The sequence below is a fragment of the Misgurnus anguillicaudatus genome, chromosome 5 (genome assembly GCF_027580225.2).
Source record: "Misgurnus anguillicaudatus chromosome 5, ASM2758022v2, whole genome shotgun sequence".
In the NCBI taxonomy this organism is placed as follows: Eukaryota; Metazoa; Chordata; class Actinopteri; order Cypriniformes; family Cobitidae; genus Misgurnus; species Misgurnus anguillicaudatus.
Genome location: NC_073341.2, coordinates 10,018,046 through 10,045,668, shown reverse-complemented (window position 1 = coordinate 10,045,668; position 27,623 = coordinate 10,018,046). Strand labels below are relative to the sequence as shown.

Sequence of the window (27,623 nt, the reverse complement as noted above, 5' to 3'; positions counted from 1 at the left end):
GAGTTTAAGGTCTTTTAAATCCAGTCATCAAGATATTCTTTTTAGTATCTTACAGATATATTCAAGATTGGTTCAGAATTATATTTTAATCAGTTTTATTTGGCTTCCATGTAGGTATAAAGGGAAATGAGAATGTGGATAAATTTGCAAAACAAGCTTTGTAGAGAGAAGAAATAGAATTACAAATTTCTCTAAGCAAGTCTGAAATTAAAGTTTTAATATGGAGAAGTTGATTGCAAATAAAATGGGACAACAACAAAAGGAAATATTCCTTTACATTTTAATTAACAAAGTAAGTCAAAAATAAGACATGTTGGTAATAAAAGTAAAGAAGAGGTTGTATATAACAGAAATTGTTGGGACATTCCACACTCAGAATATTAGGGAAGCATCCAAATGGTCCAATGCAAATAAACTAATGCAATTCTTGAATGTTAGAAATATGAAGAAGAAAGAAATTGTATGATAATGGAAATCAAGAAGAATGGAATTCAGGTGGTACATTTTAAATCTGTAATAGAATGGGGCTGGGCAAGTAAAATAAATAGTAAAGTTTTCTTTAAATTTCTTAAAATGACGGGTTTAATAAATATAATACTCCGGAGCAGAAGGTGGCGGTAATGCTCCTAAGTATGTTGATTGCCAGCCGCCATTAAAAAGAAGAAGAAGAAGAAGGAAATAACTCCATTTCGGGTTTTTTTCTCAGCCCCACAAATCCAGTCCAGCTTGTTAGAGTATCCGCTGAGTGGCGCGACAGCCAGCAAAACAATGAGACAGTTGGCCCTACAACAACATTTATAAGAGTGGGGATTATTTACATGAAGTATTTTTTCACGTATCGTGTGGACCTGAATATTTAGTTTTGCTTTGATATTCAGAAGATTGCTGTCTGGATAGAAGGGACATGAAAGGCGCCTGACAGTGTACAGTAAGTATTCAGTAGCGAGTTAGCGTCAAAGCTAACTTAAGAGCCTGCTGCTAGGCAACACAGACTAAATCTGTATTGTTTAATATATGTTGGTTAATAGGTCAAACCACCTAGGACATGAGTGAAGTTTATGTACCTTATAAAGATTTAAAGGCTTAAAATATAACAAACTGGCGCGAATAGTATGTATTATACACTTCGGGCCCTAAACGCGAGTCGCCTTGCTCGCGCCGCTCCCCACGTCAGGAGCACGCGTGCGTCAACCGTAAACTCAAACCGTTGACATAACGAGAAGTCAACAAACGCCACACCGTCAACATTTATGTGTGTTGTGTTTTCGTTTTGGTTTAACTTTCATTTAACGTTACTGTCGACACCATAAGATGTGTAAGTGTCATGCCCAGGGATAAAACCCAGAAAAGCTAATTTAAATTGAATTGAGATTACCATGTGTGTCGAACCATGACTTCATTCTGACACTAAATATGATACAAAGTGTTTTGGCAACTTGGTTTTAATAACAAAGAAGTTTTGAGGTCTTACATGATGCTTTTTAGTACAATGATATGTCAAATGAGTGTTGTTTTCTAGGGTTCATGTTTGGAGTACAAGAATCCCCTGTTTTTGGGAACTGTGGGGTTCCTGTGTGGGACTAGAAGATCATGCTCCGTCCTGGCGGAGAGCGAGATTTCCAGACGTCGGCTAGAAGGATGGGGACATCTCTGCTCTTCCAGCTGTCGGTTCACGAGAGAGAGTTGGATCTTGTGTTCCTCGACCACAGCTATGCCAAACCCTGGAACGCCCACCCGGACGCCAGCAGTGCACGGCCCACCCGCATGCTGTTTGTCACCCCTCGACGGCAGCCTGAACCCTCTGTGTGAGTGATGCAATGCTGTCAGCAGAATATCATTGGCTGGTATTTAACATGTGTTGGATATCAATATATGAAATCTAGTTTACTTACTAGATCATACCCTCTGTTTGGAAATATCTGGTTTAAAGTCAACTCGTAAGTTGCAAATTAACACTTCTACCAGCCAAAAAGTAGATACAGACATAAAGGGGCAACAGAGGTTAGAAGACAAAGTGATGATGGACTAAAATAAGCAGAGTTTATGTAAGAAATAAGGTACAAGAGGCTGGTATATAGCGTGGAATAAGTCACAGCTGATGGGCGTTGTTGGGTACGATACAAATGCCTCACTCGTACACAGTGCGTTTAAATTCGGTTGTCAATTCACCTTTAAGTGCTTAATTCTGTTCTGTACACACACATTAGTAATTTACAGGACTGACAAACGCATTTTACAAGTAGGGCTGCAGCTATTGATTCTTTTTGTAATCGATTAATCTAGCACTGAATCGATCGATTAATCAAGTAATCGGATAAAAAATGTGTGTGTGTTTTTAAACAACCAAAATAAATAATGCATAAGGAAAATGACGTGGCTGTAAAATGTTCAAGCATTTGGCTTTTATTTAAAAAAAAAAAATCTGAGGTATTGACATTTAGCTCCAAAAAATAAGCCTATTTATTTCAATTTTTACCCATTTAGTGTTTATAAGTGCCAGTGCTAACAATTAAGCACTTAAATTTATTAATATGCACAACAGGTTTCATGCTGTAATCTAGCCCTGACATCAAAGTAAATATCTGGTTTATGTACATTTCTACACCTGCAGCATTTACCATTAGGCTACTAACAAATAATATCTCATTTCTGGGGTGAGCCTATTTTGCTATGGTAACAACCTGTGTGTATGCGCGCACGTGCACCTGTGTTTGTGTGTGTGTGCACGCGTGCTGTGCGTGAGGAAGAGTGACGCCTCAGCCCAGTCAGACGTTCAGTTGCTCCATTGCATTTTGGTACGTCAGAAATACATACATTTATTTGATGCATTTGGTTTGCATCACTTGCATTGCGTTGCATTTTAGGTAAAGAATCTGTTCGAAAAATCACAACATCGCGTTCCGCTGTGTACAGTAAATGCATGCAGCTGAAATTATTGTTGTGTGGCTACATAAAAGTTTAAGCATATGTGATGCATTGCGCGATCGGTCTGACTCGCGTGAGAGAGACGAGGGTGCATGCGTGTGTGAAGAAGGGGTTATTTTTTAAGCTATACTCTCTTGCAATTCAACGTGAATACGTTTACTACTTAAAAACATCAAAGCTAAAAATCATATGTAGTTAAAACGCATAACGACATCGCTACAAATACAGTATGGGATTAAAATCAGCGAACGTTACCTTGTTTCATCGACGCTTGGTGAAACAGCAGTGGATGTTTTCGGTTCAGATGCTGAATGTAATGTAATAAGAATGTAATGATCCCAGACTTTAGACATTCTCTCTCTGCCGTTTATGGACATATTTACTCTTCGCCATCGCGCCAACTAAATTCAAAATGTATCACGTGCTATGATGTGCTTTCTGAACATTGAACATGGTCCGTGTGAATCAGATCTCGGTGCGTGTAGTGCGTGTCATAAGAATTTAACGAGGAATTTTTTGAGTTGAGTTAATCGAGTAACTCGATGAATCGTTTCAGCCCTAATTATCTCCTGCAAAATGCATGTAGTAACAACCGCATTTACAGAAACTCTGCATAGTGGACATGACAGGTCTCTCTTCTGAGAAAATAAATGCATAGAAAGGGAAAAAGTCTTGTGTATGCGCAGTGCAGAAAATGATAGAGGCATGAACGCTTGCTTACTAGTGTTGCCAGATCTTACACTGAGCAAACAAGAAAAATCCCATGATAAACTGAAATAAATCCATATGCATTACCTTAAAAATCTAAATATTGGGACCGGCACCTTCACACTTTTAATAATCCCAAAAACTTGATCGCTTTGTGAGCCAAAAGCCATAAACGGTTAGGTGCCACAATAGTATGCAAGTACAAAAAAGACGAGGACCTGGCAACACTGCAAGACGGCGCTCCCTAGAGTAGCCTCACAAATGCGTACAACTCCAAGACGGAGGTTTATTGCAAAACATAACGCTGTTAAATTATTTTGGTCAAAGCCGTGAAGCATGCAAGACGGCAGAACGTTGCTATTGTTATCTCTAGGTCAATCATCACATTTTGTTAGGTTTTTGAGGAAAACATTCCAGTATTTTTCTCATTTTAATAGAATTTATTGCAGTTTACAGTTTCAAAGCAGCTTCAAAGGACTCTAAATGATCCCAACCTAGTCATAAGGGTCTTATCTAGGAAAACCATCGTCATTTTCGGCAATAAAAATATGCACTTTTAAACCCCATCTTCTTGTCTTGTGCCAGCCGTGTGAAGCGCCAGCGTGACCTCTCGCATTGTGTAAGCACATTGAAAGGTCATGCTGACTTATGCGAAACTACCGGCCAAAGTTTTACAAGTGTGGAGAAAGAGGACCGTTCAGACGTTGTTGTATGTGGATTGATAACAATTAATGTCTTTGTGTCAGTTTATTGTTTAAAATGATACGCAAGTGTGCGTTTCACATATGTAACGCATGACCTTTCGACGTGCTTATGCAAATACGTAAGGTCAAATTACTTTATGGAAGACTGGAGCATGTGCTGCGGCCACTGTGATTGGCTGTTGGCCACGCATCGGTCAAGCCTTCCTTCAAGAGTTAACGCTTTCGCCCCGTGTGAATGTACCGTTAGAGTCCTTTGAAACTGCATTGAAACTGTAAACGGTTGAGGTCCAATAAAGTCTATTAAATTGAGAAAAATTTCTTCTTTACTAAACAAATAAAGACATCAACAACTTGGATGACATGGGAGTAAGTCAATTATCTGTATTTTATTTTTATGAATGTGAAGTAATCCTTTAACAGAGGCATTAGCTCTGTGCTAAATAACATTTTTTTTTTTAGATTTCAAAGTCAGTTTCTTATATTAGCATCCTGAAATAGGATAGCATCTATTTCAGCTTTGTCATATGTGAATAATGTTGGATCTGCTTTGTTACCTTCTACAGTGATTCAGACATTTCCATAGACGTGGAGACGGTCACATCCACTCCTGTGCCCCTCTACGACAACCAGAAAGCACGCAATGTAATGAACGAGTGTGATCGCCATGTTTTGTTCGCCCGAACTGTTGCTGATGGACCGCTTCCTCCAGACGATTGGGAAGAACATATCAACAAGTAAGGAAACACTGCCAGTGCTTGGCTACAATATCACAAATGTTTGATTAAGAATATATAGCCTAATGGCTTTAAAGTTGTTAAGTAATCCACATGTTTATGTCACCAAACACATAAAATAAAGTTGGGAAGAAGAATGTTTTGATTTCACTTACTTACATTTTTAAGCACTTAGTTACACTGCTGTTCTTGAATCTGATTTAGGGCTGGCTGGTCTTTGGCTCAAAACAAGCTTTTTAACAAAGTATTGAAGGCTCTACAGGCTGAGAGACTGGGCAGATTGGCCAATGATGGGGTGAGTTTTCAAACCTTTAAGGATTTAAAACTGGGTTTAAAAATAAGTTAAGCTCTGGCTATTTTTTGTAAGGTGATTGAATGTGCCAAAAAAAAAAGAAAAAATGTTGATATTATTGTCATTTTTATTTTAAGTCACTGATTATATAATGACAATAAAATAGCATAATTAGACCTGTTAATATTGACCTGTTAACCATTATTTAGATTAATGTAGGGATGCTCATATCAGTTAATTTTCCCGACCGACAACCGTAGCTTCTAAACCGAACATTAACCGTTAACTTATAAGATTTTAATATGAAATTGTCTTGGGGTAAAAAATACAGTTGACGGTTGTCATTTAATTTGAACATGCAAACAGCAGCGACAGATCAACAACAGAACCAGGATTCATACATTATCAGATATTCACGCAAAATTACCTTATTAAAAAGCACGCGATCAGTCCAGAGGATTAATATCCAAAGGGCAGATTGTCTCTGTTTCATCTACCACAGTTGTCATTTCTAAAGCAGGACGCTTTTCAGAAAGTTTTGCTTTTGCGTGGCCTTTTCCGTTTGTGCAAAGAGATGTTTATGGTCAGGTTCAGAGGCCATCAGCGAAGGTCTGTCCGAAAGTAAGCGAGACGCACCGCGTCATCCTGTGCGGACGCGCGCGTCTCCGTCGAGCTTCCAAACACGCATACAAATGATTTCTCATACAAATGATTACTTTATCAGACCGTCAGGGCAGCAGTAATTTGTGTCATTTACAAGGACATTCACAAATAAAGATAGAAAAGTGGCGAAATGTCTGTCGGCTCATGGCTACACGCACCATGTATTAACAAATATTTTTTTATTTTAACTGATAATGTTAATCGGTCATACATTCTTACCTTCGGTTAACCGTTAAACGGTCAATGTGAACATCCCTAGATTAATGTTATCAGTTAAAAGAAAAAAAATGTTAAAGCATGTGGTGGATGTTGACATGTGCCTACTGTCATTTCGCCACTTTTCTATCTTTAATTTGTAAATGACCTGTAAATGACGCAAATTATTGCACAAAGATGACGCAGTCCATCTCGCGTGCGTCCGGACAGACCTTCGCTGATGGCCTCTGTCCTACACCCTGACCATTAACATCTCCCTTTTTATACCCTTTTTGAAATGTGTCCTGCTTATAAACGACAACATGACAGATCCAATTTTGATATGTGCGTTAGCCGTGGTTGTTACTGACAAGCTATTAAAGGACAACGTATTATAAAAGCAGCATAAACGTTTTATGCACTATATTCAAAGTCTTCTAATACACTCAATAGCTTCATGTGAAGGAACAAATGCACATTATCTTTAAGGTCGCAGAAACAGTTAATTCATTGGTGTTAATCCATTGGTGAAGCGAACAAAAGAATTCACACACGCACACACAAGATAACTGTAGGCTATTCTAAAGATCTGATTTTATAAAGTCTCAATAAGCCGTTGGATGGATGCAATTCACTTTGTGCTGAGCACACGATGCATCTATTCTCTTTGTGTTTTAACAGTTATAAACTTTCCATTATGGTGCGAGGATTCCCATGAGAGGATGCTCCAAGGGCATAAATTCTGCACCCAGAAACCCAATGAACATAGTGTGTTATGACTAGGGCGCATCAATTCTGCACCCGAAATGCATAAAAAGTCCGGTCAAACGCATAATTCCCAAAAATAACCATCTGCACACTAAAGCTTTTTTACTATGTCAGTTTTAAGGAAAAAATATTTAGCATACTTAATTGATCAAACGTACCTATTATATGTTCTCCTAAATACTGTCATGACTAATATTTACTAATGTTTCCTGTAACTTGTAAATAATTTTAAATGATTGATTTTTACATTTTAAATGATACTAGATGTAACTTTTTTTTTTTTTAGAAAAATCTTATTTTTTTATATTCGATTAAAGTTTGCAGGCTGTGTTCTCTCTTAATATCTCTTTTCTGCTCTTCACAGGCCTGTAATGAACCTGTCTTAAGGAGGATAGCTGTGGATAAATGTGCTGGTAAGGTACGACACGCTCTGGCCAGCGTCAACTGGGATATAAAGCTGACTCAGTGGCTTCATAGCACAATGGTGGAGTCTCTCAGTCTTTCAATGCTCGCTGCTTACCTTGATGTGCTACAGACACTCAAAAGCAAGGTGAGTAAACAAACACTCGTCTGTCGGCTTCTTATGGGATTTTCACAAATTGATTTATACAGCACTGCAGAATTTCCTACAGAAATTTGCTTTTGCATTGGAGCACTGAATCCTCCTTCAAATCACTGATTATCTATTTAAATGTAATGAATTATTATTATCACCTTGAACCACCATCAGGACAGACAGACCAAAGATAAATACGGACAACTAAAGCACTATGAACAGATTTATGTTTATATTATAATTCATATCTGAGTTTTTTTTATTCTTTTTTGTTCTCATAGGTACCGTCATTGATTGACAGGATGTTGCTGTCATCTTCAGTGAAAACTGGAGCGGCAGGGGCTGAGGCTCTTTCTCTGCTATTAAAGCGCCCGTGGGACCCCGCCGTGGGTGTATTGTCACATAACAAACCTGTAAGTATCTCACTTTATTCTGTATTTTTTTTTACCTTTGATATGGTAGCAGAACTTTGAAAGTTGCATAAATAACACTAATGAATAGCTGGCATATTAACAAAAGGTATTAAAAAAGAGGAAATGTTTAGTGTATTTGGGGCTCTGCTTACATTTTTAACAGGCACTTGTAGGAGCACAATCAAAAATTTGGGAGTAGTTAAAGTCATTTTTTTAAGACAGTAACGGTACATTCATACAGGGCAAAAGCGTTAATGCTTGATGGAGTGCTTGTCTGAAGCGTGGCCATCATTAGCCAATGATAGTGGCCGCAACACATGTTCCGGTCTTGCATAAACATAATTGGCTGGCTCGCACTAGGTTATTTGCATAAGGCGATCTAATTGGCGCACGCGTGGGTTGGCGCTTGAAAAATTGAGAAATGTTCAACTTCTGCCACGAGAGACGGTAGTGACGCGAGGTTGACGGGTCCACAATTTAGTTTAGCAACGCATGACGTCACCCATTAAAAGTAAATGAGAAGCGTTACCGCTTTCGCCCCGTGTGAATGTACCATTACATTAATGTGTAGGCAAAAGAAAACTGAGCTTATCAATTATGGCATATTTCAGGAACATACATTTTTCCTCCGATAATTTCAGGTAATTGGACCTGTTTATTTGACAAAAAACAGATCATGATATACGGTCCTCTATTTCACTTTGTAATCAAACACACAGAAACACACAGGGGCCTGTACCATGAAACTGGTTTAGTTGGCTGTTCAGGTAAGTTTAGGATTTAGTGTTGGGCGATATGCCCTATTTTGAGATCGTCCTATCGTCAGCCTGTGAGATTGGCGATACACGATAATATCGGGGGGGCGGGGCAGTAGTTTACTTTTTTTTATTTGTTCATTTTTTACTCATAACAACAAGTCATTTAATGGGTGGACAAAAAAGAACAAGAGCAACACCGTCATGACCGCAACCTTCTTAAAACTGATGCCATTAATGCGAGCGCGTCATTAAAACCCTAGTCTCAGCCTCAGACGCCACGCCCACAAACTGTTGGCTGAACGTCTGATGTTTTTCGTACACTTTTCTGGAAACCCTGTGAGAATGTCTAAAGTCGTCTTTTGATTGGTTGAAATAAACCGGATTTCCAGGAGACGCGAGTGTCGCGATTAGTTTCGGTCCCTGGAAAACAAAGCTCTGGCGTTCCATTGATGCAGAGAATCAGTCATGTCCACGTGGATAATAATGACCAGTTATCATGATCAGCTAAACATTGGACTCTCAAAAATATGCAAAGTTCGCAGCATAGACTCTCTAAAAGACGTCCAAGAGTTTTGCTTGAGGCAGTTAGTGGAGTCAAAAAGTTTGGTTCTCCTGAATTGCTTGTATGTGCTAAAAAGTGGAGAGATATGCTTCAAACAGACATTTAACGGGAGCGTCTCATTGGTGTGGCTGTTGATGAAGTGCACAACGTTGTTCTTTGGTGAGTAATGTTGTTTATTTAGATGCTATTCGATTGCAGCTGGTTATTTCAATAACTGACTTGTTGCCAGCCGGCTCGTTATTGTGAGGAGTCCGAAACGTGACGCTAGACGAAACAAACTGTGATTGGTTGTTTGACATGTCGGTCAAACAGCTTGTGGGTGGGCTTTGTCCAGAAAAAGCAGCGAAAAACACCAGACCTTCAGTATGAAGGTCTGGCTACGCGAGACTATTAAAACCCTAACCATGACTACTTAAAACTGTAAAAACATGCATCTGCATACACACACACACACGTGCCCGCACATACAAACAATTCAATGCATTTGTTAGGTGAGGTGGCAGAACGCTACACGTGTCAAGCAGTGGTGCTCTCAGAGGAGCCCTTTTAAAACGCATCGGTCTAGCGGAACGCGATCATATTTTAAACACAATCATATATTAAACACGAGGGACGTGTTGCTACAACTCCTTGAAATGCATATCATAAACAGGATTATTAGAGTGCAGCTCTCTGCACGTACGCGAGAGTGAGAGAGGCGCCAATATGCAGCGGGTCATATTTTAAACAAAAAGTTAAGTTTGCCTCAGCTCTCATTAAACGCATTAAACTGAACAAAGACATAAGGATTACTACTTTAGTTTATGTTTGGACTTCGGACAGACGCGAGAGTGCGTGCACGTGAGACAGAGAGAAGCGCAGCTGCTCATGACGCGGCGTGCTGAATTTAGTGCTAGGAGGAGTCCAAGACGCACGCATTAAGTGCAGGTACGTGCAAGAAGGAATTTTCTCTTTACAAGCTCTCAGCGTAAAGTGAAGCCCACAAACCCTCATGCGAGGAAAAGCATGCATTGTGGATGTTAATGTAAAACTATGATGATAATAATAATAATAACCATTCGCCAACTATCGTCATGACTATCGCCATGAAAGCCTCTCATTGGCGATATGTCTAAAGATCGTCGATACACGATACTATCGTCTATCGGCACAACCCTATTAGGATTAGTTTATGCCAGTCCTGAGTTTTGGGTACCATAAAAGTAGCTCGAATTCAAGCGGTGTTCTTTCCCATAGCAACTTATTCTACAAGGCATGTTCCAGATCAGAGATCTGGCACACTGAAATGCAACTAATCAGCTTTGAGAAAAGTGACATGTGAGTGACGTGACCATTTCACAGTTCGCATTGCAATATATTTTTTCTTTCTAATCCTGTTTGTGCACAAACCCTTATAAAAAAACTGTAAAACTGAAAATTTTAGAGTAGCCTTCTACTGTGGCCAGCCTAAGGCATACCTGTGCAATAATCATGTTGTCTAATCATGTTGTCTAATCAGGAGAAGTGCTCACTAACACGGATTTAGATAGATTTGTGAACAATATTTGAGAGAAATAGGCCTTTTGTCTACATAGAAAAAGATCTTTGAGTTTAGCTCATAAAAATTGGGAGCAACACAAAAGTGTTGCGTTTAAAATTTTGGTCAATGTAATTTAGTGCCTTCAATGCATTTTTGTATTCATTTGCGCATGATTATTGAGGACTGACTACTCATAAACATATGCGGACCTCTTTCTTTCCACGTTGAATGCAATTGGTTGTTTGGTGCCAACGTCACTCTTTTATGTGCATGTGCTGGTGGAATAATCTTAGCTTTCGAGACAAAGCTTGAGTTTAAAGGGAAGGTTGATGACCAGTTTCATGGTACCATATCACATTAATTTAGTTTTGTCAATTTAAACCTTATCTATATGTACATTTTAATATTTTCAGAGTAAACTTCCTGGTTCCCCTCTGATCCTGATAGCTCCATCAGGACCGACCAACCCAGCCTTCTCTACCTCTCGACGAATGAGATTCTGGCAATCTCAGCTGTCCTGTCTCGGGAAGGTATGCAAGCTCATTTGAATGCAGGAGAAATAGATGCAGTTGTTTTAATGGTTTTTGTTTCAGTTTCTTTTTTATATTATATTTATCTGCTTTTTATTGTGCGTATGATGTCTTCTGAACTGTTTCTGTGTTTTTGTTGGTTATTCAGGTCATTCCCATTAACATTCATGTGGGCAGTGGTGCCAACATCAGCATCGCGCAGTGTGTAGAGCATATGATTGGCACAGTTAGAGGAAAGGTTATCGAGGTTCACAGCTCATTACACAATACTCACTTTACATTATATGCTAGTCTAATGCATCTGATCTAAATGTTTTCTTGCACTTACTAGTTTGTTCGTATGATCTAGGTTCACAGTCACTTTCCTCACAAGCCGATCATTCTGGTGGGCTGGAATGTGGGAGCATTGATCGCTTGTCATGTAAGTCCCTGTAAACATGGGTTTCCTTGTCTGATTGATCTGTTGTGAACTGATGAATTCACGTGCATTTTTGTTTGCATCCAGGTTTCCCTCATGGAGTACTTGACAGCTGTAGTGTGTTTGGGTTTTCCTCTTCAGACCGTCAATGGGCCACGAGGGGTAAGAGCACATATAGTCAAGAGTTACACGTCTATGCTGTAAACCTATGACATAAGCCCAACGCAGTGGTCTACTTGGCTTTTTTGTTTATATAGCTCTGCTATACTGTGTCTGCATCATTCTGCAATTACAAAGCCAGAATGCAAGACGCCGGTGTCCAGTAGGCTTTTTATATTAGTCTGGGGTGTATGGATGGCTATCTCCAACTATATCAATTATGCCACAATTCAATGCATAAAGATATCATAAACTATATACTTACTAGAAATGCACCAAAGCGTAAGAGTAGCCTAGTGTGTCACCCGAGGCTTCGCATATTCCGGGTCAGTTTGTGTCTCATAAGATATAGCTTTAGTCTGTAGGAGGGTTTCTGATCACAAAGTAGACCAGATGGGTCATTCTACAGAAAAGGTGGAATTCTGGTGATGGAAATTTGCTTAAATGAACTTCTTTCAACATACCCAAAACTTCTTTAATAGCATTAATTAGTTTGTCAAATCGACGAATCCGCAAAACGGGGAGCTTAATCTATTTTTAACTTTTTAATACATTTTAATAAAGAATCTATGAGTCATATATTTGTCATTGGTGTTACCTGTGATTTAAACAACATTAATGTTGATACTAAATATTTTTTCTCATTACAGCTTGTGTATTTAGTTAAAGGTTGAGTAGAGTAATGATAACAGCAAGAAAAATAATTGATTATTAATATTTGTTTAATAAAATTCTTAATCTTTACCAAGAATTGTATGAAATAGTTTGATTCTCAGTTTGACTTTTGTCTTTAAAACCAACAAAAATATTCAACCAAAAAGGCTTTGATGCAAAGACTGAAAAATCAACAATGTCTTACATCCCATATCAACAACAAAATATTACTAGAAAGTACAAGAAAATACATTCATAACACCAAAACTTGATTTAACACCAATGACACAATGTAACACCAATGACACAATTAGAATATAATAATAGATAATGAATATGATAAAACGTATAAACTTTCATAAAATTTTCCATCTTGTTTTGTTTTTATGCTTTTATGTTGGTCAGTTAAAGGAATAGTGCTTAGGAAGTACTCATTTAAGTAACACTAATGTCGGTAACACCAATGATGGTAACACCAATGACAATTTACCGGAAAAAAAAAAACGAATATTTTAACAAAATGGCTGCCATTAGCCATGTGCCATTTCATCAGAGTTGTAACAATCACATACTTATTCAGTATAATGTATTTTTATGTAAAGATCTTAACACTCCCAGCTATAAAAAAGAGTAACACTAATGACATCCAAAAAATCTTATCTCAAAATTCTTAGACATATCATGATAATTTTAGACAAATAAGGTAAGACATCTCACAAACCGTTTGCCTTTCTCCACTGCACTTCTTTGACTGACCTCTTGACCCATGAAAAACTTTAAAGAGCTGATGCATTGTTTCAAAATAAAAGTGCTTTGGGTAGGGTAACAGCAATGACATAAATTTGGGCGACAAATATTTATTTGATTTTATTCATATTAATAGTGTATTTTTACCATTTCAGTGTTGTAGTAAGTTCATACAGGGTTAAAGGTAAATGTAAATTACAAAAAAAAACATGGTTTTACATAATAAGTACACAGTTCAACTTCCATGTATGATCAAAGGGACAGGGCAATTTTCAGGACCAGACATTTAAAAAAAAAAGGAAAAAAGAAAATTAAATTAAAAAACTCTCTCATCATTTTAAGGACAGTCTATATTTATTAAATATATATCATTATGGGATAATTCGGTTAAATTAAATGATTAAGGGCTCTGCAAAAGCAAGGGACAAACATTTCCACCTTTTTTGTAGAATGACCCAGATATGAAGTAGATATCTGCGTAAATAATATATAGATATATATTGATATAAAGTTAACATTTTTGTAAAAGAGCACATCATGCTGTGACATAGGCTGCCCGGCAAACGCTAGGTTATCGCTGTCTGCAATGCTAACTGTAAGTCTAACATTTAGTTTTTGTGTTTGGCAGGATGTTGATGATCCATTGTTGGACATGAAGACTCCAGTGCTGTTTGTGGTCGGTCAGAATGCGCTGCAGTGCAGCTCTGAAAACATGGAGGAGTTTAGGGAAAAGATTCGAGCCGATAACAGCATGGTAGTTGTCGGCGGGGCTGATGACAACCTGAGGTGTGTTTACGTCTTTACACATTTAGGTGCATAAATGTGGTGTTTGAAACTGTGCTTAAGGGCATTGGTTTTGATTCTTTTTTTTTTAGGATAAACTCCACTAAGATGAAAACAGAGGGTTTGACCCAGACCATGGTGGATCGTTGTATTCAGGTCAGTATTTTAAAATTACCTTAAGTTAAAACCTATAGGTTGTATTGTAATGAAGATCCAGGGTTTTTTTACAATTCAACATACGGTAAGGTCCTGATTTTGTGGTCTTTTGTGTGGCTGTATTGGTCTGTAATATTTCCTCCTCTTTTTTAGGATGAGATTGTGGATTTTCTGACCGGAGTTTTGACCCGTACTGATAGCCACGGTCATGGCTCGGGTGAGACGCGTGACTTGGATGCAGAAAAAAAAAAGAAGACACGTCGTGAACTCCCCTTTGACCTTGAAAGATCGCGCCCATCTTCACCTGCTGTAAGGGTACCTATCTCTCCCTCCAGATCAGAGTTGATAATATTTTGAGGGTCCGGGGCCATAATACAGAAACTTTGTTTTCAAAAACTTGAATTATTATTTTCAACTGCAGGAGTGTACCACTTCTTGCTTTACATCAATTCAGTTTTGTAGTCCAGTGTAATGACTACATAATCCACAATACAGATTTAAATGTGCTTTTTGGTTTGGGAAAGATAACTTTCCCATATCAAAATAAAACAAGTCAAAAATGTTCAACTTTATGAGTAGCATATTTATCTTTAAAAGGTTTAGCTCCTAAATAAAGTTAGTGGTATACGAGCCCTTGCATGCTACAAACACTGCTGGTGTAAAAGCACAATGTGCATGTTGTATTTATGTCCAGTGTGAAACAACGGCTCACATGCAAAGCTGTAGCACTGGTGCCATTGCCGTAAATTCAGTCGTTGCACGGAGCGTTTTTGGTCAGGCACATGCAACATTTTACTGCACTGCTTTCAGTGTGGGTTTTTAGCGGCATCTAGTGGTGAGATTGTGAATTGCAACCAACAGCTCAGTCCACAGCGCAACCCTCAATTTTAACATGCATAGGGAAGCTACAGTAGCTGCCACAGGACAAACCCGTCATCGTCTGAGACAACGTAGTGGACGAAACATGCTCTGTAAACAGTTTGTCCGTTTAGTGCTACTGTAGAAACATGACGGACACTTCCATGTAAGGAGACCCACAATGTAAATAGATATAAACTGCTCATTCGAAGGTAATATAAACAATACAGTTCATTATGTACGGTCTTTATACACCACTGATAATATAGTTATGTAGATTAGATTGCATTTCTTCTTTTTTTACACAATCGAATGTCAATATGATTACTAAATAGACACAATTATATAACTCCAGTGTTTTTGGCCCCCGGATTCTTAAATTATCTTTTCTGATTTTTCTCTTCCATAAATAGATATTCAGTTTTGAATATAAGAACAAGTAATGTTTCAATTGTATTACTTTGAACCCATATTTCCCCTCCAGGATATGTCCAGTGTCTGCAGTAGTCCTACAGGCAGTCCCAAACCTAAGACCCTTGGGCTGTCCCCAGCTCAGAAATCCAGTCTCATTACTGCCACACAACTACTGAAGACACACATGCAGCGCTCAGGAACTATGCTAACACACAAACAGGCACAAGGTGTGTATCAAATCCATTCATAGCTTATTTTGGGTTTATCTGTATGCTTCATCCCATGTAATCAATCTAAGTATGATTAGATGAGTTTGTGCAGCTACTGTACCTGCATCTATAGCACCCTGGACGACTGGCACTGTCCTAAACTATAATAACTAAAAGTAAAAAAATACATATATGCATATATTCCAAATAAATATATGAAGGGTTCAAATGCAAAGCTCTCAGTGCATCTGACATGTTTTGTAAATGAGTTTAGTTTCAGAAATCTCACTTTAATGCAGTGCTTCTCAAATAGTGGGGCGGGACCCCCAGGGGGGGCTCGAAGTGACTCCGGGGGGGTGCGTGAGACCCCAGGGGAAAATACTTTTTCAGGAAGTGATTTTTTTGCACCGTCACTTAAAGACATTACACCCCAAACACGCTGATAAGCCGCTTGAGTTTTTTATTATTATTTATTGATTATATTTAATTTAATTTTTCAGTATCAAATGGTCAAAAAATATACTGTAAATAAGGATTGATTTTTTTATTTCAGGCAAATTGATGTATTTTAAGTCTTTTCTGTTACAGACTAAAAAACAATGTTAATAAAGTTATTCTTTGTTGTAAGTTGATTGATATTTCTTTTTTTGTGTTTTCTTTAATGTTAATAAGGATACAATGCCTTGCAGATGTGTCATTTTATAGACAAATTATACTATTTACAGTCGCGGCGGAGAGTTGGGGGGGCGCGAAATGTTTACTTCTTCCTAGGGGGGGCGTGACAGAAAATAATTGAGAAGCACTGCTTTAATGCCATTGAAAAGGGTTATTAGCCAGTAATTAAAGTGCCTTATTCTCACAAAGGCCACTTTTGTCATTTTATTGTTATTTGACAAATTTAAATACAATAAAATGACCATCTGAACTCTTTCCCCACCAGCGCTTAAAAAAAAAAGTTGATCGCCAGTGCAAGAATTTTTTATGATTTTCACAAAAGTTTATTCCGAAATAAAAATGAAACTAAATCTAGCAAACAATTAATGAAAGCAATTTGAATGTTTCAATAAAAACTCATTTTAAATGCAAAACTATTACCCTTGCCTCTGCGTACGCCCACTGACTTGATGCCTGATGGGAATTTTGTCATCGAGATGTCCTGATGTCTCTGCATGTTAAATGACTTTGAATGTGCGTTACGGATGTTTTATCCAAAAGTCATCATGATGTTTTACACCTATATGACTTCCTTCTGGGGAACAAAAGAGGCAGACTGTTAAAGACCCAATCACCTTTCACTTCATCGTTTTCCTTGAAATAAAGTGATTCGGGTGAACTTCTGTTCCAATGAAAAAAGTCATTTTTTTAACTATTTAACTGACATGAAGATGCACAGTCACATTCTTCTTATATGGATCCCATCCAGCAGTAATGTTGTGTTCAGTTCCTCTCTTTTCCTTCCTTCGCTCTCTCCATCTTTGTCTTTCACTTGCTACAGCTCAGTTTGCTGCTTTTATGAAGCATAATATGCTTGTGAGGAAAAGCATTCCTCCTGGCAGCCCTTCATGTCTTTTCGGTGAGTATCTTTCCTTCCCTTTATTCTTCTATCTGCGTCTTTTCTTACACTGTAAAATTCCTTGTTGCAACTAAATTTTTTAAGTTGAATTTATTTGAAAGTACAATTAATTTCAATTTTCTTGACTAGTTAAGAGTTGCTATAAATTATAACAAATAAAAAGTTTAAATAACTTAAGCAAAAGCCCCATTCGTAATTGTTTCTCATGAGGATGTCTGTAAAAATAGATTTGCGGTGGATGTGTGAGTTTATAATTTGAAAAGACCTGGAAATGCGCTGCACGTGTGGTTATTTACATGATCATTCACATGACCCGGATATGATTATATGTGTATGGAATACTGTTGCGTAATTAAATACATTTAAACACTTGTTGCTGCTAATAGACATTTTAAACGTTTTCATGATTTTCTTCTCTATATTTATATCAGCTCTCCACTCGCTGTAGTGGAGCATGATGAAACTTTGTTCCCATATACGTCTCAGTATTTCAGTTATGAAGGGGTTAATATTTAAAATGCATGCAAAGAAAGACGCTTTACTGATGCAGAATAAATGCTAAGTGCGTGGCCATATGGTGCTTTTCAGTGGAAGTACAAAATGATGTTTACATTGATCCCCTTTTTATAAACTGAAAGATCTGGATTCAGACGGCAGTTAAATTACCACACAACCTTGGTGTTCATCAAAAAAAAAAAAAAAAAAGGTAATTCGAAAAACACTTGCTGCGTCCCAAACTGCCTACTTCCATATTATATAGTATGTAAAAAGCACTACTTCGCCTACTATATAGTATGGAAGTAGGCGGTTTGGGAGGCAGTGACTGAATTTCTGAATTCGAATGGCAATAAAATCACTGACAACTCAGTAGAAACAATTACCGTTCGAATAGAGCTTAATTTCGCATTATTTTTTAAGTAACAGCCACTCATGAAAACCAAAATAAGTTGAAATAACTTGTAAATTAAAGATTAGACAGATAAGAAACAAATTTACCGAGCCCCTAAGGTGACATTGGGGTACAAAAAATCTAAAGTTTAGTTTCATGTGCTCACCTCACGCACGTAAAAAGCAAAAGTTTCACATGCACACGCGAAACTAAACTTTATTTAAATTTTGCTATCTGTCCCCTTCGGGGATACAAATTTAAGTGCAACAGAGATTTTTATTTTTTACCGTGTACCCTCTTATCTTTGTCCTTTTCTGCTACAAATATAAGATGCGCTTAGTTTCGTCTTGGTTGGTGTCTCTTGGTTGGTCTTTGCAGAAGGCAGTAACATTAGTCAATGGTTGAAACAATCACTGTTCACATATTTGCTCTTTCCCTGTTAGCACCCTAAATTGCATCTATTTAACAAATGGTTTTCCAAAGTGATTTACAAAAAGTGAAGAAACCAGCAAAGCAATTTGTCATAAAAACCAGGCACTGACGAATTGCCTATACAGTGTTTCCCACAGATATGAAATATACTTGTGGTGGTAGCCAGTACAAACGTATGAAAAACAACTAGTAATGTGTGACCTAACCCAATAATTTGATTTATTGAACATTTATATTAATATAACATTTTATTTTATAAATCCAACCACCTCAAACTTTCTTGGCCTTCTCTTTGCCACGAACAAAGACACATTTGAAAGGATTCATTAACATCTAAAATCTAAAATTAAAAAATTAAAATCTAGAGATTATAAATGTGACCAGTGTTATAATTGTTTATGTAGCTTTCTTCAGTTTTTAGATGGGCATTTTTACTGCTTCTGCTCTTTCTCTTTCTATTCCTCTTTTGCCGATTAAAAAAGAAGCTTAATCCACTCATTGTTTCATATTCAGAAGTCTATTTGCTTATCACTGTGACGGGTGGCTTTACATTACAGCTTTGCATTTTAAATCTTGAGTCTGCAATGTTCAGTGCAATGGGATTGAAATTTGCATTGCTTATTTGCTACTATCTCTGTGCTCTATGAGCAAACATTTTGGATATTAAAAAGATGGTTCATTTAATAATATTATAATAAAAAATGGGAGAAAGAAAGTGCAGCGTATGACTTTCAAAAAAAGAGCCAGTTGTTATCGCCATAGAAACCAGAGGCACGCTTAAGACTGCCCATGCGCTTTAGCCCTGATGGTACATTCACACGGGGCGAAAGCGTCAACGCTTGACGGAAGGCTTGTCTGAAGCGTGGCCAACAGCCAGTCACAGTGGCCGCAACCTATGCTCCGGTCTTCCATAAACGTGATTGGCTGGTTCTGCCTAGGTTATTGCATAAGGCGATCTAATTGGCTGATGCCTGCGTTGCCTCTTGAAAAGTTGAGAAATGTTCAGCTTTTGCCGCGAGCAATGGCACTGACGCAGTGCCGACAGATCCACAATTCAGTTCGGCAACGCATGACGTCACCCATTAAAAGTGAATGGAAAGCGTTAACGCTTAGGCCCCGTGTGAATGCACCATGACTGACTTTGACCACAGGCGGTCGTTCTCCGAGTAATTTGGGTTTTACACACACTGTTAGGCAGACCCAGGACCTGAAGTACTTGAACTAGGACCGGCCTGGACCCGACTGACCATATGGGTCCCAGGTCCCCTGTGAAGACCTCTAATGCATACAACTTGGATCAAGTTCGGAAACCTGAAAGGGTACAATGTGACACAGAGCTTGTTTTGCATCGCAGTCAATTCATCGAGAAACAAGAGCACGCAAACGCACACCAACGTCATCGGGAGGGGCATGACGTGATGCCAGATATACTTGCGCGGCCTTTCCAAATAAAGTCAATGTGTGGGAGACACTTCTCTAAATTTCTAAACCTCCCTTCATTTAGGTATTTTTGTAGCAGGACAGATGGATTTTTTGTCGTCTTGTCACTTTTTTAAGGGCTTTGTCTACTTTTGGTTGGATTTGTTGGTCTGAATTACATTAGTTCAAATCTACAAATTCAGTCATTTGTCAAATATCTGTAAAATATCTCTTTAAAGAATTTTATTCTGAAATAGGTTGACCTTCGCAATAATTCCACAATACTTCATCTTTAATGGCACGATTTGAACTCTTCAATGAGCTTTAGAGTGTCGGTGTCTGATTTTTCAGCATTGTGTATTTCGTGCCAGTACCCAGTGACCAGGTTGAGGGTTTGGACCGGGATGATCTCAGGTTTCACCTGAAGAGGAGACAAGCTCCTAGCCCAACACCCACCAAAGCCTCTAAACGAGCTAAGATCAAAGTTACAATCGTTTCCCATGGAGATTCAGCGGCGGGGAGCACGGCTGGTTCCTCGGCTCAGGAAGGTAAAGAAAACAACTCACTCATATTACATATCTTGTGTGCATGGGTCATCCTTGTTTAGTGGGTTACCTTCATCTGTATTTAAACAGCAATGACAACCACTCCTGAAAAAGGCAAATTCTCGGTTCTAGATAGGGCTGGGCGTTATATCGAGTTATAGCATGGGTCTGTTGAATGCTTTATTCTGATTGTCTGTGAAATGTTCATCTGTAAACTGCCCACCTAACCTTTTAAATGTCATAAAAATAGGCACCAGTCGTGTAAGAGGAATAATTGAGTCCGGTCTTTTGAATTAATTTAAAAATACTGCACTGTATAAAGCTTGGTGTCGTGCCACATTACCACCTTGGGGGTGTGCATTATTTTCAAATAATTCAACGGGCCGTCATCAATTATTCCTTACTTATGGTACTACATCACTATTTTTTCCAGTGGGTTCATGATAAGACAGTACCGCATACATCAGTATGGTCTGATATGATGCTCCTTCCTTGTTACAAAAGCTTTGCCAGAAATGTACACGTGTTTTACGTCTGTAAAAGTCAGACGTAAGTGTAGCTGTGTATTTTCAATGGTGAGGAAGACGCTTTCTTTTAATTTTATTTTCATCATGCATTGTTGGACTTGATATAGAGTCATGTGTATATTTTTTAGTAAGAAGTTGTATGGCTAATTTAAACAGGCTTAAATACAATAGTTTCACAGACAGGTGAATGTGGTTACATTTGTGTATCTGGTTTGTTTCTATGCAGTGGGTTTATCAGGAAAGCCCCTTGGATTGACAGTGGGCCAGACGATATCAGGGGCTAAAGAACTATCAGAGCTTCTCACTGCACAAAGGTAACTTTGTTTCTTTACACCAGACAGATTGTACATCAAACAAAAAATCAGTATATGGAGCGATTCGTCTCAAAGACCAAGCACACTACAGAAACATAATGCTGTGTTTACACCAGCCGTGTTTGAGGCATCAAAATCGTGTTTACCGCGTCTATTTTTCCGCTTGAATATTTTAAATGCATATATTTTAGACGCGCGGAAAAGGCAAGCATTTGACGCACATCAGAGACGAAATCCGCTTCTTGTGGGAGGGGCAAGTGCTATGCAGTTGTCTGTTTGCAAGATGGCTGATGTTGATTGTGCATTTATCGAGAGAGTTACCGGTTTTTATTTGGTAACCTTACTATAGGGGGAAAATAAAGGGGGCGGGTTGATAAACGTCACGTTACTCAAAAGTGAAATGTGTATTTACTAGGGGTGTAACGGTACGTGTATTCGTATCGGACCGTTTCGGTTCAGGGCTTTCGGCACGGTGCACACGTGCACCGAAAGGCCGAATGCAATCTTTTATGTGCGCCTGTGCGGAACATAATATGTGCTTTTCCACACGAACATATTAAGTGGCAGAAGTCTCTGTGTTCAGCGCAAGTCTTCTGTCAAACATATAACATAATTCGGCCCGCAGAAAGATTTTTATTTACTTAGTTGTATATTCGTTTGATTATTGATGTAAACGTTTGCCTGTCGGGTCTAAATGCGCGTGTTAAACGCGTGTCAACACGCTGTTTTGTTCTTTCAAAAGTGCGTGAGAGGATGCACGTCTTTCGTTGCTACGCAATCATGAGGCGCACTTTCTGTGACACGCGAGAATAAGGAATGCATGATCAGATTTTTCATCTGCACCTCACGTCAATCATATCACTGGTACATAGCCAATTCAATACTGTGAGTTAAACAATCCAAAATAAATCAAAACAGAAAATTTTTGGTGGCAAAAAATGTAGGCTAATAGTTCATAAATGTATTCAGGAATTGAATTAGTTAGTTTAGTGCAAGGTTTAAGTAGAAAAAGTTTAAGAGAAGGTTAAGAAAAGAGTTACCTACTGTTATAAAATAATGTAAAAAAGAACTTTGCAGTAGTATTTTATTTATTATTTGTTAATTTTATATATATTTTATATATTATATTTTAATAAAAAGTGTTTAAAAAAGTGTAAACAAATTGTAAAAAAGTTTATAGTAAACAACCTGCAGTTTAATGTTTGCATTTTCCCCTTAATGTACAGAAAATGAACCGAACCGTCGCCTCAAAACCGGGGTACGCACCGAACCGTGATTTTTGCGTACCGTTACACCCCTAGGATTTACAACTTACCAGGTTGCCCAATGTCCTCACTGACACTCTTCCAAAAGAGGTCCTTTTTATTCCTGTCTCTATAAAAAATAAGAACTTGTGTCGTATAGCTCCGGGTGACTGATCACGGACAATATCAAGCGTTCCTTCATGTTGAATGTGTGACTCTGGGCGGGGCTGCCGTCACAGCAGCAAGCAGGCTCCTGATTGAATAATGCGGCGCGAAAATCCGCCAAAGTTCACATTTTTGAACTCGTGCGTCAGCCGCAAATTCGCGTCACACGCAAAATGCACAAAAAGCATCATTTGCGCGTACCGCGCCAGACGCTCAATTTGTGCCAATGAGGTGGAACCGCGTCAAACTCGCCGCTCAACTCCTCATTCATGCTGCGAGACCTACAGACGTGCGTCAACGCGTCTTTACATTGACTTAACATTGAAATGACTCGCGCTTGACAACTGTACCGCGGCTGGTGTAAACGCATCATGAAAACAATACTTTTGATGATCACCAATACTGTTAGTTTAGGGCAGCTGTTGCACAAACCTTACATTGGGTGGTGGTCATATATATGTGTTTAGCACTGCATTTACTGTTTTATGTTGTGTGTTTTACAGGTCAGGTGGTTTAGCAGAGGTGTCTGGAGCTTTGGGTTCTAATGATGGGTCATTTCACAGCATACAAGGGAGCATCATTTCAGGTTCTTCCTCTCCTATTCAGGCTCAGGCCTCTGCTTCAGCACAAGGTACTGTAACCTTTATATTGACAGGACTGTCACCTGTAAGGGCTTCGTTTAATTCTTCCTATGTGTTTGTGTTTAGCTGCTTCAGCAAGTAGTCTGCTGCAGGGTCTCAGCCTCAGTCTGCAGGAGATCAACACAAAATCACCAGGCGTACCCTCCACCACACAGGTGCCAGCCTTACACAGACACATCACACCCATAACACCACTTAATGATGACTTTTAGTATATTTAATGTCTGAATATGCTTGGCTAGCCTGTTTGTAATACCAAGTGGAAACGTTTACATTTTGTAAAAGAAAATAAGCATTAATGAAAAGTATAATTGTATGCGTGTATGTTTTGTCAGGGGTTGAGCGCTCTTAGCCCAGGAAGCGCTTTATCAAGGACAGTACCAGTCGTGTCTACTGGCTCCGGGCTGACCAAAACCACAGCGATCCATCAACTTCTCACCAACAGCGGTCTGGCCAAGCTGGCCAACAGTCTGCCAGGACTGGCCCACGTGTCCGGTCAGAGCACGGGTACGTCCTCTTCACCACTGATGACACAGCGCTCCAAACAGCGACGTCCTCGATGAGTGGGGACAGACGTCACTAGTGTAGCAATTAGGTCAACAGTTTTTCAATTCCAATAAAACACCAATAATAAGAGCAGAAGTGATGGACGAAACTTTTATGGTAAAGAAATGTGTGTTGAGCCAAGTGTGTATATATTCATGTACCATAAAGACAAACATTTGTGAATATTTGAATTGTTTTTGTAATGTAAAGAGGTCATGTTAGGTGGTCATTCACAAGGATAGAGCTCATTTAGTCATCTGATAATTTGCTGCTTGCATATTAATGTACCTCATTCATTAATGCTAGTTATAAATAGGGCTAAAATACTGAATGACAAAAATATGATTACTTCAGCTCTGTGTTGACAAATTTTCCCATTATATGCTTTATTTGGTAGCTCCCATAATGTCAAGCTTTGTGTTTCATCATTTGTGTTTTGTTTTGTTCATTTTTGTTACTTGTTTTCTTCTGTTGGATGTGTATATAATTCATAAAATGGCTTGCTCTCATCACAACAACATTCATTAAATGGCCAACAGTAAAGAGTTTTGTTCTTTTTTTGTGTGTGTCATCTTGTTTTGTTTTTTCCCAACATGCATGCATATGAACTCCTTTTGCAGCAGCTTATATCATGTAATATCAGGAAATTTAAAGAGCCCATATAATACAAAATGTGTGTTTGTAGTGTGAGAACACAACAACTCCTCCGTTTTAGTCCCCATTTAAACCAGAGCAGTCTCATTGGAGATTCTCTTGTTAATGTGATGTCACATTGATAAAGCCCCACTCACAGTCACTGACTGACTGGTTAATTTTACCCAAAAGCTTTTCTAAATGTGTTTGTTAGCCTGTTGTAGCACTAATTTGCTAAAGATACTATTGTCCCATACTATTTACAGGAATCAGATCTATTTTTAACCTAAAACAGTAGATCATTTGCATTTAAAGGTATATGCATGTAAATAGCACTTTTTTGCTCCTGCCCAAATAGGGGCATTTTAGACATGCTATAATAAATGAACTGTATCAGACATATTTTAGGCACGCCTGAGCTCTATATTACATTTTGTCAATACTAGCATAATATTGGCCATTTAAACACACTCAAACCAAGTCTTGTCGTTGAAATCATTCACTTGTGTGTCTTTCAAACCGCTGACTTTTTGTTGAACAAAAATAATGTTCATGTAGCTTGTGTGTATACAGTGGAGAAAAGGGCTCATCAACTTGAAATGACACACATCTCATTCCCACTTCTAAGTTGATTCACAGTCAACAAAGCCATTCATACATTAGTGTTTTAAGATCCTTCCAATATCATCTGTCATGTTTAATTTTTTCACAGTCAAGGCTTAAGGCTAGTCCTAGACTGAGATACATGTATGAGCTGTCTCAACGGAAAATAACGTGTGTGTGTGTGTGTGTGTGTGTGTGTGTGTGTGTGCGTGTGTGTGTGTGTGTGTGTGTGTGTGTGTGTATACACTCACCTAAAGGATTATTAGGAACACCATACTAATACTGTGTTTGACCCCCCTTTTGCCTTCAGAACTGCACTAATTTTATGTGGCATTGATATAACAAGCTGCTGAAAGCATTCTTTAGAAATGTTGGCCCATATTGATAGGATAGCATCTTGCAGTTGATGGAGATTTGTGGGATGCAAATCCAGGGCACGAAGCTCCCGTTCCACCACATCCCAAAGATGCTCTATTGGGTTGAGATCTGGTGACTGTGGAGGCCATTTCAGTACAGTGAACTCATTGTCATGTTCAAGAAACCCATTTGAAGCTTGCATTATCCTGCTGGAAGTAGCCATCAGAGGATGGGTACATGGTGGTCTTGAAGGGATAGACATGTTCAAAAACAATGCTCAGGTAGGCCGTGGCATTTAAATGATGCCCAATTGGCACTAAGGGGCCTAAAGTGTGCCAAGAAAGCATCCCCCACACCATTAAACCACCACCACCAGCCTCCACAGTAGTAACAAGGCATGATGGATCCATGTTCTCATTCTGTTTACGCCGAATTCTGACTCTACCATCTGAATGTCTCAACAGAAATCGAGACTCATCAGACCAGGCAACATTTTTTCAGTCTTCAACTGTTCAATTTTGATGAGCTCATGCAAATTGTAGCCTCTTTTTTCTATTTGTAGTGGAGATGAGTGGTACCCGGTGGGGTCTTCTGCTGTTGTAGCTAATCCGCCTCAAGGTTGTGCGTGCTGTGGCTTCACAAATGCTTTGCTGCATACTTTGCTGCATTTTTGCCCACAGGACTGCCGCAAACTGGATGTTTTTCCCTTTTCACACCATTCTTTGTAAACCCTAGAAATGGTTGTGCGTGAAAATCCCAGTAACTGAGCAGATTGTGAAATACTCAGACCATGCCACGCTCAAAATTGCTTAAATCACCTTTCTTTCCCATTCTGACATTTAGTTTTGAGTTCAGGAGATTGTCTTGACCAGGACCACACCTCTAAATGCATTGAAGCAACTGCCATGTGATTGGTTGATTAGATAATTGCATTAAGGAGTAATTGAACAGGTGTTACTAATAATCCTTTAGGTGAGTGTATAGCACTGACAGATCTTAAAATATGCCAGCGCCATTGATTTGTCTCCAAATACACACAAGTAACGTCTTTTTGTAAGTCAAGTTTATTAAAGATGCTTAAACATCTTAGGCCTGGTTTCACAGACAAGGCTAAGATAAAGCCAGGACTATTAAGATGTTTATGCTTCTTTTAGAAAAATGTCTTAGAAAAAAATTATTACTGGTGTGTATCTTGAGACAAATCAGTGGTGCTGGCATATTTTAAGATCAAGTTATTTTCAGTTGAGACTGCTCAAACGTGTTTTAGTCGAGGACTAGCCATCTTAAGCCTTGTCTGTGAAACCTGGGGTTAATTTAACTAAGGCCTATAATCCTGGCTTTAGTTACCTTGTCTGTTAAACCAGACCCTATTGTTGTTTTTGCTGACTTACCCACTGAAAAGACCAGCCTAAGCAGGTTGGCTGGGTTTAGTTGGTCTCCCAGGCCTGGTTAAGATAGTGTAGCAGGCTGGATTTTGAATGGTTTTGGTAATTTTTTGCTGGTCAGGATGGAGGACCAGCTTTGCCAGGCTGAAAGGACCCTCTTAAACCAGTTATTTCCGTCTTTAAACAGCTAAGACCGGCCAACCAGCTTATACTGAGTGCACACCAAAAGATAACCTGGCAGATTTTGGGCAGATTTTCCCCCTTCCGACAATCCTAGCTATGTCTCGATTATCTTGATGGTTCTACAGATTATTTTATCAGATTTTCGATTGGTGTGAGGTGTGTTACAAGTGTCCGAACCTTGGAGTCGTCCTGATCGAAAATCGTAAAATCAGAAATCCTGATATGTGAGGGGAACACTGAGGACAAACCCGTGCACGCTCTTGAAATTATCACGTGAAACGAAACCAATATCCAATCAGAAAGCGATATGATGGAAGACGGAGCAGTCATTGCGCAGCACAAAGTGAAGTTGATGTGGACAGCAGAGATGGACCATCTTCTCGCTGTCTCCACGACTTCACCCAAACCCTTTTCTTTATTTTCTTGAATTTTCTGTGAAAAT

The 27,623-nt window shown here is 38.7% G+C and overlaps 1 protein-coding gene across 6 annotated transcripts in view; it reads left to right on the top strand.

The window, feature by feature from the left end:
- Positions 1 to 693: 693 nt before the first annotated feature.
- kansl3 (KAT8 regulatory NSL complex subunit 3) overlaps positions 694 to 27,623 on the top strand; it is a 33,647-nt gene continuing 6,717 nt past the window's right edge. The window contains exons 1-20 of one of the 6 annotated variants that reach the window (XM_055168089.2): positions 694 to 928; positions 1,520 to 1,805; positions 4,901 to 5,071; positions 5,276 to 5,366; positions 7,354 to 7,539; positions 7,827 to 7,958; positions 11,211 to 11,327; positions 11,476 to 11,574; positions 11,677 to 11,748; positions 11,833 to 11,907; positions 13,934 to 14,091; positions 14,181 to 14,244; positions 14,398 to 14,553; positions 15,587 to 15,743; positions 17,221 to 17,298; positions 20,404 to 20,586; positions 21,337 to 21,424; positions 23,337 to 23,464; positions 23,541 to 23,629; positions 23,810 to 23,981. In XM_055168089.2, the coding sequence (XP_055024064.1) occupies positions 1,591 to 1,805; positions 4,901 to 5,071; positions 5,276 to 5,366; positions 7,354 to 7,539; positions 7,827 to 7,958; positions 11,211 to 11,327; positions 11,476 to 11,574; positions 11,677 to 11,748; positions 11,833 to 11,907; positions 13,934 to 14,091; positions 14,181 to 14,244; positions 14,398 to 14,553; positions 15,587 to 15,743; positions 17,221 to 17,298; positions 20,404 to 20,586; positions 21,337 to 21,424; positions 23,337 to 23,464; positions 23,541 to 23,629; positions 23,810 to 23,981 (2,431 nt within the window). In that variant the 5' untranslated portion in view covers positions 694 to 928; positions 1,520 to 1,590. Of the gene's footprint in view, positions 929 to 1,166; positions 1,316 to 1,519; positions 1,806 to 4,900; positions 5,072 to 5,275; positions 5,367 to 7,353; positions 7,540 to 7,826; positions 7,959 to 11,210; positions 11,328 to 11,475; positions 11,575 to 11,676; positions 11,749 to 11,832; positions 11,908 to 13,933; positions 14,092 to 14,180; positions 14,245 to 14,397; positions 14,560 to 15,586; positions 15,744 to 17,220; positions 17,299 to 20,403; positions 20,587 to 21,336; positions 21,425 to 23,336; positions 23,465 to 23,540; positions 23,630 to 23,809; positions 24,564 to 27,623 lie in introns of those variants that run through there. The other 5 variants (XM_055168090.2, XM_055168087.2, XM_055168091.2 and 2 more) reach the window with 5 other exon arrangements.